The sequence below is a fragment of the Rhinopithecus roxellana genome, chromosome 1 (assembly GCF_007565055.1).
Source record: "Rhinopithecus roxellana isolate Shanxi Qingling chromosome 1, ASM756505v1, whole genome shotgun sequence".
In the NCBI taxonomy this organism is placed as follows: domain Eukaryota; kingdom Metazoa; phylum Chordata; class Mammalia; order Primates; family Cercopithecidae; genus Rhinopithecus; species Rhinopithecus roxellana.
In genome coordinates, this window is record NC_044549.1 from 131,055,939 (window position 1) to 131,072,003 (window position 16,065).

Here is a 16,065-nt window from a genome sequence, read left to right on the forward strand (position 1 = left end):
CTGTCTTCAATAAAGGATTATCACAAAATCCTGTGGGAAAGGACTATGCTGGATACTTTGGGCATAGTACCTGATGGCTACACTTAAACAGCTTTGAGATCATACTAGTGGACTGAATCAGGATTTTTAGAACTATAGTTGAGAAGCCAATGGATTTCATGAAACTGTTAACCCAAGATCTAGTCAAATAATAATTAATTATCTAGGACCAAATGAACCAAGAAGGGACACTTGCAGTTTTCATTTGAAATACTGTTGATGTTGTAACATTTTTTCTTTTTTCTTTCTTTCTTTTTTTTTTTTTTTGAGACAGAGTCTCGCTCTGTCCCCCAGGCTGGAGTGCAGTGGTGTGATCTCGGCTCACTACAACCTCTGCCTCCCAGGTTCAAGCCATTCTCCTGCCTCAGCCTCCCAAGTAGCTAGGATTACAGGTGTGCACCACCATGCCCAGCTAATTTTTGTGTTTTTAGTAGAGACAGGGTTTTACCATGTTGGCCAGGCTGGTCTCGGACTCCTGACCTCAAGTGATCCACCCACCGCGGTCTCCCAAAAGTGCTAGGATTACAGGCCTGAGCCACCGTGCATGGCCACTGTTGTAATATTCTATTTTGCCAGATATTTAAGGAAGCCCATTTTCTTTCCTCTTAAGCTATTTATAAGTCAACAATTTGGTAATTATAACTCTGCTTTTTTAAAAGACTCTGTTGTTTACACTGAAATGAAACATTTGTAAATGATATCTTTTTCTCCCTCCCTGACTGCTACAGAATTTGCAAACTCTTATAAAATATTCTTAATTTCATGACAATATAATTATTGTATTTTCATGACAATGTAGTTATTGGCATAGGTTTGATGACTGTGTCTTCCTTTTTACCAGGATGGAATTGGAAACGTTGATTATGCAATCAAGGCCTTGTCTGGAGTATCATATTTTAGAAGGATGCTCATTTAATCAAATATGGTTAGACATTTCTAAAGAACTAAGGTTGACTTTGTGGAGCCAATGCTTACAAACCCCTTTCATGAAAACTGGCCTAGTATCTGGCTTATAGCATTGCCAGTCTTACAAGTCCAGGTAGGCCCAAGAACCCTAGGATATTTTGAGGACCTCAAGAAGTGACGAATTCACTCAAATTTAGGGGTTCTTCAGGTGAAATCTGGTAGTGAGTTCTTGGTGTGGCTAGCTGGCTTCAAGAGGCTTTTGAAAGTCAAATTTGAGATTTTTCGAAAACTTTTAGCAAAGCAAACTTAAGAAGGCCTAAATGGTGGTTTACCACTCTTGTTGTGCCCATGAAATACTGAAGCCAAATAATGAGACCAGTCTCATTTTGTGACCAAAAAGAATCTTCCTGCCAGGCACAGTGACATGTGCTTGTAATCCCAGCTACTCAGGAGGCTGAGGTGAGAGGATCACGGAGTTCAGTATCAGCTTGGACAACATAGCAAGGCCCCATCTCTGAATAAATAAATAAAACAAATTCACTGGATATATTGGTACACACTTTTAGTCTCGGGTTCTTGGGAGTTAAAGTGAGAGGATCACTTGAGCCCAGGAGTTTGAGGTTGTAGTGAGCTACAATCGTGTCTCTACACTCCAGTCTGGATGACTGAGTGAGATTCTGTCTCTTAAGAAGAAAAGGCTGGGTGTGGTCACTGATGCCTGTAATCCCATTACTTTGGGAGGCCAAGGTGGGTGGATCACTTGAGGTCAGGAGTTTGAGACCAGCCTGGCCAACATGGTGAAGCGTCATCTCTACTAAGACTACAAAAATTAACTGGGCATGGTGGTGCACACCTGTAATCCCAGCTACCTGGGAGGCTGAGGCAAGAGAATCTGTTAGAACCGGGAGGCGGAGGTTGCAGTGTGCCGAGATTGCACCATTGCACTCCAGCCTGGGTGACAGAGTGAGACTCCATCTCAAAACAAAACAAAATAAAAAAAGAAAAGAAAAAAGAATAATTTTCCTGACTGGCCTGAAGGTAGTGAATTATCTCAATTGATGGTTCATAGTCAGTTACAGATAGAATTCCTTGTTCTACTCCTTCCCTCCTTCTGCCTACTACACTTGACTAGTCTTCAAAAAAAAAGTATAATCTTCCCTTGAGGTTAGGAAGGAGATTATAGAAAAGGGAGAAGACTATAGAAAAAAAATGTGTACTTCCATGAGAAACTATGCATTGACCATAGCAACTATTCCAGCTGTTGGATTCTAGCCCTGTGTACTGTCTTTGAGCTATTTTGAAGCTCTTTTAAAATTGCAGGCAATTGATGAATTTTGTAGAACACAAAAACCAACCAAAGACTGATTTTTTTTGTTGTTTTTTTAGACGGAGTCTTGCTCTGTCACCAGGCTGGAGTGCAGTGGTGCGATCTCGGCTCACCGCAACCTCTGCCTCCTGGGTTTAAGCAATTCTCCTGCCTTAGCCTCTTGTGTAGTTAGGACTACAGGCATGCGCCACCATGCCCAGCTAATTGTTTGTATTTTTAGTAGAGACACGGTTTCATCATGTTGGCCAAGATGGTCTTGATCTCTTGACCTCACGATCCACCTGCCTTGGCCTCCCAAAGTGCGGGATTACAGGCATGAGCCACCGTGCCTGGCCAAGAAGACTAATTTTTTTCAGGCTATTGCAATACAAAGGTTACCCAGATCTGAAGGTTAGGGTATCTTGACAGCGTGGTTTTGTCTTAGATTTTTTTTTTTTTTTTTTTTTGAGATAGAGTCTCGCTCTGTTGCCCAGGCTGGAGCCCCATGGCACGATCTCGGCTCACTGCAAGCTCTGCCTCCTGGGTTCATGGCATTCTCCTGCCTCAGCCTCCCGAGTAGCTGGGACTACAGGCGCCTGCCACCACGCCTGGCTAATTTTGTTTTGTATTTTTTAGTAGAGATGGGGTTTCACAGTGTTAGCCAGGATGGCCTCGATCTCCTGACCTCTCGTGATCCACCCGCCTCGGCCTCCCAAAGTGCTGGGATTACAGGCGTGAGCCACCGCGCCCGGCCTTGTCTTAGATTTTTATAGGGAGGAGCAGACAAGTTATTGGTGGGGTGATTTACTGTTGGGGTTGTTTTGCAATCAGAGGAAGTCTTGGCCAGTTAGCTGAACAGGAAATGTTTACCTCTATGTCTAGCTTGTTTCAGGGGATGAGTCATCCTAATCTCAGCTAATCATTCATGTGACAAAGAATGGGGAGTTGGAGGGTCTGTGTCTGGTCTTGTTGACAGGTTCAGGCAAAATGGGAAAAGGCTGTGTTTGGCCTTATCACAGGACAAGGGAGTCACCTGTGAGTCCTGTGGGAACCGTGAGGAAGAATGGACAGAGTCTTGTCTAAGTTATATGGGAAAGAGTGGTTCTTTGTAGTAAGCCATTTCCCAGAGCACAAAAGGGTTGGGGGATTTCTTAACCATTGCTGTTTTCTGGGAACACAGGACTCAGGTAAAGTTGGACATTGTCAATATGCAAACTCTATCTTGTCCTGTAGACTTCCAATTTACTTTCTCCCCAGCCCCCTTGGAAAAACCAGTTTTGTCTCCATTTGCAATTTGCTATCTTTACTGTATATACATTGATGATTCTTGATGTTTCCTTTGAGCCTTTTATAACATCTGCCTGATGATCTCATATCATCTTAGTTTAACCAATTCTTTAACACTTACTCCTTTTTACATTCATATGAGAGTAATGATTTTGCCCTTTTCTGAAAATTACCTTTTATCAGTACAATCCAGAAAGTCTGTTCAGAACTCACCAGTTATACATGCATTCATTAGTGCATGTGAACAAGCTGTGAGAGGCAAGGAAATTCTGAGAGCTGGGGAAGATGGGTCAGTCCAAAGGCGGCCACAGTGGAGACTGACACTCTGACGTTAAGAGTTATCAGGTAGAGTAAGATAGGACTTCTTTGGTGGGATCATTCTGAATTCAGAGTCTAACGTTTAGTTTTTCATGGTTAAGAATTATATAGTTTCTGCGGGGCACAGTGGCTCATGCCTGTAATCCCAGCACTTTGGGAGGCCATAGGGGGCAGATCATTAGGTCAGGAGTTCGAGACCAGCCTGGCCAGCATGGTGAAACCCCGTCTCTACTAAAAATACAAAAATTAGCTGGGAATGGTGGCACGTGCCTGTAGTCCCAGCTACTCAGGAGGCTGAGGCAGGAGAATTGCTTGAACCCGGGAGGCGGAGGTTGCAGTGAGCTGAGATCATGCCAGTGTGCTCCAGCCTGGGCTACAGAGCAAGACTCAGTCTCGAAAAAAAAGAAAGAATTATATAATTTCTGCACTCCTTGGCAATGGCCTGGATGTGTTAAAATAGGAGACTGAGAGTTTGACAAATTTGAGTCCAAATCCCAGTTTGACCACTTACTTGCTGTGTGATCTGGGGAAGGGTATTATCCTTTTCTACTTTGGTGTTCTTACCTGCTAAGTGGAAATAATATTAGTACTTACCCCACAGAATTGTTGTAAGTTTCAAATGAGTAATGAAATGTGATGAGCTTGGCATATAGAAAGCATTCAGTAAATGTTGGCTATTATTATTAAAATAACTTTCTGTGTCCACTCCAAGAGAAGGCCTACATTAACAGCCTTTCATGAAAACCTGCAGAAGCCACCATGCCTCTGCTACACACCAGACCCCTTAACACTCAAGCAGAGTTCTTGCTCAACAAGAATAAATGGAGTAACATTTTATCAACTTGCCAACTTTAGCAGTAGGTCAATGAGGAAAATCATAGCTGCATATTAGTTATCATGTAATCTTTGTTTTCTCTGAAACTTTTATATTTCTTTTCATGTGACTTTTTTTAATGAAGGCAATTCACTAAGTCTGAATGCAATTTTATCTGTAGATTTTTATAAAGTTGTTCATGTAAATTATTTTACAAATCAAAAAAAGGAATCTGACAATGTGTCCAAATTTTAGTCAGGAAAATATGGGTAGTTTAGGTATCCTGCACACAGCATGCATTTTTGCATATACCCTAAGGTCACCAATGACCTCAGAGGGGTCTCGGTAAGGTCCCCATAGGGGGCGGTGAGGGCCTCCCAAAGGACTGGCAAATCCAAGCCATTTTTTTCAGGTCTTTGATTTTACATATCACTAGGGACCTTTCCTGATAACCTGCTAATTCAGGGTTGCTAAGATGATGCATTTGTAAACTAAAATTTGCACATTACTTGAGTGTCCTCAGGATTGAAATCTGACATTCTACTAAGATCCTGTAGCCTCTGTCAAAGTCATGACACCCTTGCCTGCAAGCAGACATGAGGATCTCTAAGGACGCTTTCAAACAAACCAAGGCTGGGGCTCACGTCAAAGGTTCTGCCTTAGTTGGACTGGGTAACACCTAGGCAATAGGATTATTTTAAAAGCTCCTCAGATGATTCTAATATGCAGCCAGGATTAAGAACCATTGCTCCAACTAAAGCATTCTTTCTCCCCTGAACTTTATAGTAGTTTATCTTTAATGGCACTCAGCAAAACGTTAAAAACATGTTCTACATCTAATTGAAATTATTTAACATACATATTTCATTTCTTCTGCTGAGCTAGAAGCTCTTTGAGGACAGAGCTTGTGTTTGATTCATGAACAGGGTTTTGAACAGGGTTTAGCCAAGGACATTTGGTCTTACTATCCATCAGCTGTGCCCAATAAATATTTGTTAAATGCATAGCTGAAGCCTCACCCTAAGAAAGAGCTACAAAAACCAAAGCCGTAAAACAGTTGCATGCTGGGGAGGCCAAGGTGGGCGGATCACCTGAGGTCAGGAGTTTGAGACCAGCCTGGCCAACATAGTGAAACCCCTCTCTCTGCTAAAATACAAAAATTAGCCAGGCATGATGGCCGGTATCTGTAATCCTAGCTACTCAGGAGGCTGAGAAGGGAGAAACACTTGAACTCGGGAGACAGTGGTTGCAGTGAGCTGAGATCGAACCACTGCACTCCAGCCTGTGCGGCTGAGTTAGACTCCATCTCAAAAAAAAAAAAAAAAAAAAAAAGGTACGTGACCTTAGGTTAGTTACATAGCCTCTGAGCCTCTTGTAAAGTAATTTCTACCTCCTCAGGGTGTTGTGAAATAATGCCTGAAGCCAGTCAGGCAGAAGTTATCAGGAGCTCTGCCCTGCCAACTCAACCTATACTGGTGACCCCTCCCCCATTTCCCATTCTCCTTTTACTGATGTTTCATTCATTTATCTTCTGTATTGTCAGTCTCTTCTCTCTCCCTATGGTGTGAGCTTTATGAGGATGGGATTTCTCTCAGTTTGGTTCATTGCTGTATCCTCAGCACCCAGAACAGTGTCTAGCACATAATAGGTGCTCAATAAATATTATTATTGTTGTTATTTTTTTGAGATGGAGTCTCAAAAGGCAAGAGTACAATGGTGCAATCTCGCTTACTGCAACCTCCACCTCCCGGGTTCAAGCGATCCTTGTGCCTCAGCTTCCTGAGTAGCTGGGACTACAGGTGTGTGCCACCACGCCCTGCTAATTTTCGTATTTTTTAGTAGAAACAGGGTTTTGCCATGTTGGCCAGGCTGGTCTCGAGCTCCTGACCTCAGGTGATTCTCCTGCCTTGGCTTCCTGAAGTGCTGGGACAACAGGTGTGAGCCACTGTGCCCGGCTCAATAAATATTCATTAAAAGAGAATGACATGTGTTAGCCTATGTTTAAAAAAACAAATCCTTTTCCTCCATACCAATAACGTGAGTTACTTTTCTGGTACATATTTGCAGTCACTTATGATAAAGTGTTTCTTTTCTATTAAATTATATTTCTTTTTGAGATGGAATTTCGCTCTGTCGCCTAGGCTGCAGTGCAGTGGCACGATCTCAGCTCACTGCCAGCTCCACCTCCTGGGTTCATGCCGTTCTCCTGCCTCAGCCTCCCAAGTAGCTGGGACTACTGGTGCCCAACACCACGCCCGGCTATTTTTTTTTTTTTTTTTTTTTTTTTTTGTATTTTTAGTAGAGACAGGGTTTCACCATGTTAGCCAGGATGGTCTCGATCTCCTGATCCACCCACCTTGGCCTCCCAAAGTGCTGGGATTACAGGCGTGAGCCACTGTGCCCGGCATTAAATTATATTTCTAACATAAACATGTATATTCTGAATTTATTCTATTTTGGAAATACATTCTCATTTCTGGGAGTGTTCGCAGTGGTTCTATTTAACCACAGGGAGGGCTGGAGCAGGGATCATGGCATGGTTGGGGCTGGGTCTGCAGACTGCAGCAGAGAAGCAGCGCCTGGCACGGCCCGCTGAGGCCAAGGGAAGCTGAACTCTGCTGCTCACGCACACTCAGAACTCAAGTCCTAGGTGTTCCAGAGGCAGAAGAGCAGGGTGTCTATCGCGTGGCTGAACTGCACCCACAGCTCCACTAGCTGGGCCTTTGTCCATCCTGAGCCCCCATCTAGCTCGGTCTCTCTGGGTCTCAACTCCTTCCCTGCTAACTCCCCCGACTCCTTTGTGCCTATGGAGAGGACAGAGGCTCAGTCACGAAGTGGGAAGGGGACAGGATTAGAGGAGTGTGGGGCCCAGTGTGAAGGGCGAGTATGGGCAGTGCTGACTTCCCTTACCAGGCAGGTGGGTGGGGGTGAGACCCAAGCTCTTATTTCCCTTCTGGGGCGCAGTGGGACAGCATCTCCCTGGGCTGGTGCAGTGGAGTAGCAGGGAGTGGAGCCACCGAGGCATGGATGGGGGCTGGGTGGTGGCCACATGCAGTAGGTGGGTGATGAAGACAGTCTCCAGCAGGCTGCCCACCATCAGGGACAGGCGAAGTAGACACCTGGGGTGGGGATAAGAAGCAGGCTTGAGGCAAGTCCACAGGTACCACGACTAAGCCACCCTTTTCCCTATTTCACACAGAGGGCCCTTTCTGAGATGCTCTTTTTCTCCCTTCTGCCTCAGGAGCCCCAGCAGCCCTAAAAGACTTCTTTTTCTTTTTCCATTTTCCAACTGTGGGAGGAGCTGTACTGATGATGGGTGACACTAGCGGGGAGTAGTATATTCACCATGCGCAGGAAGACGCTGCAGCCCAGCCGAAGGGTGGCCTTGAATAGGGCATGATTCGCACTTTCTGCTGGTAGGTAGAAGCTGAGGGCATCGATGGCAACCAGAAAGTCCCTGGGGGCCAGGCGTGGTGGCTTAGGCCTGTAATCCCAGCACTTTGGGAGGCCGATGTGGAAGGATCTCTTGAGGCCAGGAGTTCAACGTTTCAGTGAGTAGTGATTGTGCCAATGCACTCCAGCCTGGGCGATAGAGTGAGACCCTGTCTCTAAAACATATATAGATAAATAAATTAAAAGAAAGCCACTGTGCACCAGAAAGTTTATCACACAGAGGCTGGGCCTGCACCGGATGGCCACCTGGTGAGGAGGAATGAGCAGAGGACTGGTGAAGCCAGCCCTAAAGGGGGCCCAAAGGCTGGTTCCAGCCCCATCCTTCTTTGGTGTCCTCACACCAGCAAGGGCTCTCTCTGGGGCTGAAAGAGAAGCAGTTTTTATATGACAAACAAGATGCCCCCATACCTCCAAACAAACCCTAGGTCAGAGCTGGCAGGTTCCAAAAGGGGTGTTGCTTTGAGCGACTTGGGAGAGAGGAAGGCTCTGAGGGCTATGGTGCCCAAGGGCCATCTGGTCTTGGGGCAAGAAGTAAGAGGATCTGCCTGTTGGACTCAGATGGGTCTGGTGAGGGAGGAGGTGGTGGTGAGGGGTACAGCTACACCAGATTCTCTAGGTTCACAGACAACATGATTTGGTCAAAAAGACTGGAACTCACAGGTATCTTCAGGGTGGCCTTGTTGATGCCCAGGAGCTCCCACTTCCACTGTGTTTGGACAGTGTCACTTGAAGTACCTATTTCCTATACTTCCTTGTCCATGCCCATGTTATCCACTGCAGGAGAGACAAACATTTATTCAACACATATCTGCATGGCACCTGCTCGTGCGGGTCTGATGAATTAGAAAACTAATTCAGCTACCTTTTCCAGATTGCCCAATACAATGACTTCCTTGCTGCTTATTTGCCTCCTTTCTATTCTGGGGTGTCTCAGAGTCTCACTCCTTTCTGTTGCAGGATCCTTAGGGCGTCACTTTTCTGGCCGGAAACCTCTGTGGCCAGTGGTGCCTTTGTCTGAGTTTTGCTTGGGTCCACTGGGCTCATTCTGCCCACTCGACTTGACAGGCTGCACCCGGCTCATGCTCCCAGCCTGGATCCCACCCCTCCAAGGGCAAGCCAGGTGTGGAGTGGCGAGGAGTGTGTGAGTGAGTGAGTGTGGAGTCTGGCCACTGTGCACAGTCAGGCACACCAGCTGCTGCAGTGGGCAGCTCCAGGTGCTGACGTGGCTGCTGGCTGTCTGCAAGACTGCGGCTGGACCAGGCACACCGTAAGCAGCTTCCATGACTGCCGCCGGGGAACGCAATAACACCCGGAAGCTTGGAGATTCCAGGGACTGCAGGGCCTCAAAGAGGGAGTCACAGCCCTGGCTTGGGGAGCTCCCAGGTCTGGGCTTCCCGAAGGGCCGCAGCTCTTCTCTCCTCTTCAGCCACAACATGGTGAGCAAGGGGTGTGTTTCAGTCCTGCCATTGGGCAGGTCCTGAGTTCTTGTCCTGTGTCCTGGAAGAATGAGGTAAGCAGACAAGTGGAGGGTAAGCAAGATGAAGAGGAGATTTATTGAGTGACAGAAGAGCTCAGAGGAGGCCCTGGGGTGAATAGCTCCTCTATGCAGCTGGTCTTCCCGCTGTCTGCACCTCTCAGCAGAGAGGAGGCCCTGGAGTGAGTAGTTCCTCTCTGCAGCCAGTCATTTGGATGTCTGCTCAGCTCTGGCTGAGCCTGGGGCTTTCATGGGCCTCAGAGGTGAGGAAGTGCATGCCGAGTGGTCCATGGGCGGCCAAGGGCAGGCCTGGAAAAGGCACCACAAGTTCTCACTCCAGTATGTGGAACTAGCAGCCTGATCCTCAGCCTTCAGGCACTCCCTGGCCTGAAGGTGGGGCCTCATGAGAAACCCGCCCCCTTCCGCTCAGGAACCTGTCTGCCTCTCACTGCTGTTCATGGTGCCCAGGCTGTAGGTGCCAAGGGGTGCCTGCAGGCCAGCGCTGAGATACCCTTAGTGCCCCCCTCAGCTTCCCTCCTATGCTCCTTAGTACCCAAAGTCTGGAGGGGACCAAGGTGGCAGGGGGTTGGTGTGTCAGCACTGCTCTGAGTGCGTGCACACCCAACCATGCTCTGACAGCACCCAGGCTCAGCCTCGACTTTGCTTCGAGATCGGAGCAGGCACCGATGGTGGGGAGAAGCCAGGCAGTGAAAGCAGGCATTTTCAAGCCTGCAAGAGCAGGGAGTGGGGCCTTCCTGGGCCTCCAAGAGTACAGGCATACGTGGGTCTGCAGCCATGGTTTGGGCAGCTGCAGCTGCACCCGGGAGGGTGGGGCTCCTGCCTGCTCAGTGGAGTGTGCAGCCCGGCTGTGCTTCCCTGCTACAGTCGGCGTGATGGTAGTGGTGCTCCAGACAGGACACTGCTGCCGTCACTCCTAAGTTCAACTCCCACCTCACTATCCACACAAATACCCTACTGTTCTTTTTATGTATTTAAAAAACTGAATTTACCTTTTTTTTTGAGACAGGATTGTGCTCTGTCACCCAGACTGGAGTGCAGTGACACAATCAGAGCTGACTGTCACCTCAAACTCCTGGGCTCAAGTGATCCTCTCATCTCAGCCTCCTGAGTAGCTGGGACTACAGGTGTGCACTACTACGCCTGGCTGATTTTTGTGTTTTTTGTAGAGACCAGGGTTTTGCTGGTCTCAAACTCCTGGGCTCAAGCAATTCACCTGCCACCATCTTTTCTGCCCGCCATTTTCTTGTTTCTAGGGGAGAAGCTAATCAGCTGTGATCTTGCTTCTCTCTGAAGTAAGTGTTTAGTGGCTGCACTGAATGAGTTTGCCCTGCACTGTCCTGGCCTGTTCCTTGCAGACAGGGCTTCCCTCCGGCTTCCCTAACCCTCCTGCATACCCACGATTCCATGATGAAGATGTCTGGGAACCATGGGTTCTCAGCTGTCACAGTGAGTTTATTGATATCACCATATTCTTCTGGGTCCCAGCTGCTGAGTGGGTTTTCCCAGATCTAGAGCACAGGGCACAGAAGGATGTGGTATGGTTGAAGTCCGGAACTGGCTTATGTCAACATCTCCTGCCCTTCCATTCCTTTACAAATACATACATATGTATTTTTTTCTAAATGTAGGTACTATGGGCATATGATGAAACTTTAACCATTCCACAATGGTATAATATATAAAGCAATGTTCTCCCTCCTCAATTCATCCCAATTCACTCCCTATCCCACCTCAGTCTCATTATTAACATTTTCTTGTGTATCATCCAAAAAATAATAATAATACATATTCCAACACTTTTTTTTTTTTTTTTTGAGATGGAGCCTCACTCTGTCACCCCAGGGCTGGAGTGCAATGGTGCGATCTTGGCTCACTGCACCCTCTGCCTCCCAGGTTCAAGCGATTCTCCTGTCTCAGCCTCCCAAGTAGCTGGGATTACAGGAGTGTGCCACCATGCCTGGTGATCTCATTTCCTTAAAAAAATTTTTTTTGTTCTCTTTTTTGCTGCACTTGAGCCATGACTCCACCTCATTTCCTTTTTTTTAATTTTTTTTTTTTGAGACAGAGTCTCACTCTGTTGCCCAGGCTAGAGTGCAGTGGTGCGATCTCAGCTCACTGTAAGCTCTGCCTCCCGGGTTCACGCCATTCTCCTGCCTCAGCCTCCCGAGTAGCTGGGACTACAGGCGCCTGCCACCACGCCTGGCTAATTTTTTGTATTTTTAATAGAGACGGCGTTTCACTGTGTTTGCCAGGATGGTCTCGATCTCCTGACCTCGTGATCTGCCCGCCTCAGCCTCCCAAAGTTCTGGGATTACAGGCGTGAGCCACGGCCCCGGCCTTTTAAAAAAATTTTTAGAGACAGGGTCTCACTCTGTTGCTTAGGATGGAGTGCAGTGCCATAATCATGACTCACTGCAGCCTCCTGGTCTCAAGCAGTCCTCCCACCTCAGCCTCCTGAGTCGCTGGGACTACAGGCATGTACCACCACATTCAGTTAATTTTTAATTTTTTTATAGAGATGGGATCTTGCTGTGTTGCCCAGGCTGGACTCAAACTCCTGGCCTTGAGTGATCCTCCCACCTCAGCCTCCCAAAGTGCTGGTATTATAGGTATAAACCACTGTGCGCAGCCCCTCATTTCCTTTTGAATTCTGATTTCTTTTCTCTCCTTGGTGATAACTGTCTCCCCTTTTCTAGCTAACAAAATCTTGTTGGCCTTTCACCTCCCACTTTAGGGAAATCTTAAGCTGGACCCTGGTTACATCTGGGCCCTGAAGCTTACTTTGGAACTTCCAACTATATGCCCTCCTTCTCCCTGTATTTTCTATCTATGTCTTTCAAAGTTGACTGGCAGCCTAGGAAGCTATTTGTTCTCAACACTGGCCCCATTCTGGTTGTATTTGTTTATGCCCTCAGGCACTGTCAATTTCAATAAACATGATTTTGCAAGCAAAGCCAGAAAAAAAAGGGTAGGAGAAAGAGAGAAGGAAACTGAATCTCACTCACATACCATATTTAACCGCAGAAATGACAACAGCAGCTAAAGTTGTGCACTCTGTGCATAAATAAATAAATAAACAAATAAATAAATAAAATTCCCATGCAGGATCATGCATGGCATGAAACCAGGACCTAATCTACCTCCCACCATTGTTTCCTAAGTGGTCCCAAGTGACAGTTCACCTTTTCAATCACAAGTCACAAAAGAAGGATAGGTCAGAAAAATACAGGTTGCATGGAAATGTAGGTGAAAAAACAGTACGGGAGCTCATTGGGAATGTATTTTTTTGTAGAATATTTCCACAAGGGCAGCAAGCAAGGATAAATGTTCCCTATAGAAATATTACTGCAGCATTCCTGTTCATACTTCCCCATGACATAGGATGAGCATCTAACTTGCACAAAATTATTTCAGGGGATTCATTGCTCATCACCAAACCAGGGCAATGTTGGGTTGACCATGTAAAGAGTTTTTGTTCCGGCTGGGCGCGGTGGCTCACGTCTGTAATCCCAGCACTTTGGGAGGCTGAGGCAGGTGGATTACCTGAGGTCAGGAGTCCGAAACTGGCCTGGCCAAAATTGTGAAACCCTGTCTCTACTAAAAATACAAAAATTAGCTGGGTATGTTGGCACATGCCTGTATTCCTAGCTACTTGGGAGGCTGAGGCAGGAGAATTGCTTGATCCCGGGAAGCAAAGGTTGCAGTGAGCCGAGATCATGCCACTGCACTCCAGCCTGGCCGACAGAGTGAGACTCTGTCTCAAAAACAAAAAACAACAACAAAAAAAGGAGTGTTTGTTCCTTATTAGAAGCCATGGAAAGGATGCAGGGATCAGGTCTCACCACTGCCAGTATGGCAGACAGGGTGAAGGAGATGTTGACATGAGCGGGGAGGCTGGAGTTGATGACTGGACAGAAGGCCTTCTGGTTAAATATGGCCTGGAAGGCAGCAGGGTCCACCCCATGCTGGTTAAAGCCTGAGCAATTAATGGTAAAAGTATTTGTCCCTCCTATAGAGAGCTGAGACCTTCTGTGTTTGCTAGGTGAGAGAGGTACCAGGGCTGGGGCCTGAGAGCCTCTCTGCAGAGAAAAACAATGTGAACTCTGGGAGAGGCATGTGAGCCCCTTCTTCCTGGGCCAAGACTCCCTTCTTGCCAGAAGTGGGAGAATGGGCTGGGCTGGTAGGCAAATGGTGGAAGTTGATGTGGTGAGCTGAGTCAAGGCCCAGGCCTTTCTTCCTGTGTTTTTGCTCACATATAAACCTACCTAAATTTGCATGCGGAGAGCCCCTCCAGGGAGTCCTATTCCCTCCATACAACCCTAAGGCTTTGGCCTTTAGCTGACCTTCCTTTTTTACCCTCTGGCTCTATTGTGATTCTTCCTTATAGCCACTGAACAAAATTTTCCTGATATGCTTTTCCTCCATTTTTCCCTCTTCTTCTGAGGTTTTCCTGACTCCTGAAAGGAAAATTTAGAGAGAAATAAACATGAGTGTGACATAAAATATGTGGGGAATAAAGGAATGTTGTATTCAATGTGAGTTTATTGACTACTTCCTATGTGTGGTACTTACTGCCCTTCTCAAGTTCCTCTAAGATCTGTGGGCACCATTTTCATCACCACCATCTTGCAAAGATCTCTTGGACCATCCATCCACCGTGTGGTTGGTGGAGCCACACAATGAAGTGAAAAGCCCTTCTGTCCACCTCACCCACACCCCACCCCGGTTATTCCTATAACTATAGCCCAGAAAGTCCTTTCACATGCCTCTTCCACTATCTTTCCATACCAGGTGATTCATAAGGTTCATCTCCAAACTACAGAGAAACACATCCCAGGGGAAGTGAAGGTTCTTTCGCTCCACATCGCCTCCTCCACAAGATCTTCCCAGGCAACACCAGAAAGGAGTTAAATTATTGTCAACAGAACCTGAGCTATGTTCTAGTAATGATAGCTTGGTAGAAAGGAAGAGTTGGCCGTTACGTAAGAATGGAATTGAAGAGGTGGGAAAGTGGAGGGACAGAGAGTTTGCAGGCAAATGAGAGCGGGGCTGTATGTACTGACCAGTGAAATCGGCGTTTCATCTGCAACTAAGAGGAAGCCAAAACATGGATCCTACAGAGAATTTTAACCTGTCTGTTTTGAATTTTCTGCAGCTCTGGAGAATGAGAAGTTTCCTGGATGTTGCCCTAAACAATATCCCCATCTTCCTCTGTGCTTGTCCTATCTTACCTTGAAGCAGAAGGCTGACAGTGAGGCAGAAGAGAACACCCCCAGGCCAGCAGGCCACCTCCCTCCATCCTCCTCTCCTGCGCTCTTCTCTGGAGACTCATCAGGATCCCCTAGATCCTTGAGCTTGAAGGAGCTGGGACCACTCTGGTTGCTGGTTTTGAATCCTCCTCCTGTCAGGTGACCACTCTCTGTGAGTGGCTGTGGCCAGAGGGATCCCAGCAGAATGTTCTGCCATGCTTCTGCCCTGGTACGCCTTCTGGGCTCCAGGCAGGCAGGAAGTTGGGCCAAGATGGGGGAAGAAGCACCTGTTTGGCACTTCTGTCTAAATGAGTGGTGCTTTGTTTGTTTGTTTGTTTTTTGAGACAGAGTCTTGCTGTGTCGCCCAGGCTGGAGTGCAATGGTACGATCTTGGCTCACTGCAACCTCTACCTCCTGGGTTCAAGCAATTCTCCTGCCTCAGCCTCCCAAGTAGCTGGGATTATAGGCGTCTGCCACCACTCCCAGCTGATTTTTTGTATTTTTAGTAAAGATAGGGTTTCGCCATATTGGCCAGGCTGGTCTCGAACTCCTGACCTCAGGTGATCCACCTGCTTCGGCCTCCCAAAGTGCTGGGATTACAGGTGTGAGCCACCGTGCCCGGCCTAGATGAGTGGCTTTAAATCTGTGTTCCAAGTACCTTTCAGAGAAAATGGGGGAGCTGAGGGATGGGGCAGGTGAGGCCATTGACAAAGGCATTATCACATCTTTGTGGAACTAACTGCCTCAGGGAAAGGGCATAGGCTGCCAGGAAAGGAATGGTTATGCTGTCTCGTGGTGGGGACACCTGCTAATTTTAGAAGGCAAGAACATGCAACAATTTTGTTGCAGACCTAGAAATGTATTCTTTACCGTGGACATTAGGAATTATCATCAATGTTGAGTTAAGAAGCTCAGTTCAGAAGGTAAGCTCCATTTCATTACATAAACCCAACTGACAGATCTCTGTCTCCACAGCTAGCACTGAAGCACAGATCTGCATCCTTCCTTGTTTGCACTATTGCAGTAGCCTCTTCATAAGGTGTTCTCTGTCTGGTTTCTCCCCAGTTGAATCTTTCATTTTTGTCATTCTCCTAAAACAGAACTTTCCAGCTTGCCCTTTCTTGTCTAGTATCTCTAAAACCTATAGTCCTGGGGCCACTAGGGATTCTCTGTGGGCAGAGAATCATTTGATGAACTT

The 16,065-nt window shown here is 46.9% G+C and overlaps 1 protein-coding gene across 1 annotated transcript; it reads right to left on the reverse strand.

Annotated features, from left to right (window-relative positions):
• Positions 1-7,316: 7,316 nt before the first annotated feature.
• On the reverse strand, positions 7,317-15,746 carry LOC104664659 (5-hydroxytryptamine receptor 3C-like). The gene is given in 10 exon segments (XM_030937795.1): positions 7,317-7,474; positions 7,581-7,778; positions 7,781-7,839; positions 7,978-8,124; positions 8,314-8,369; positions 8,746-8,865; positions 11,013-11,126; positions 13,461-13,556; positions 14,850-15,047; positions 15,738-15,746. Coding segments are annotated over 10 exon segments (1,155 nt in total).
• Between the last annotated feature and the right edge of the window lie 319 nt (positions 15,747-16,065).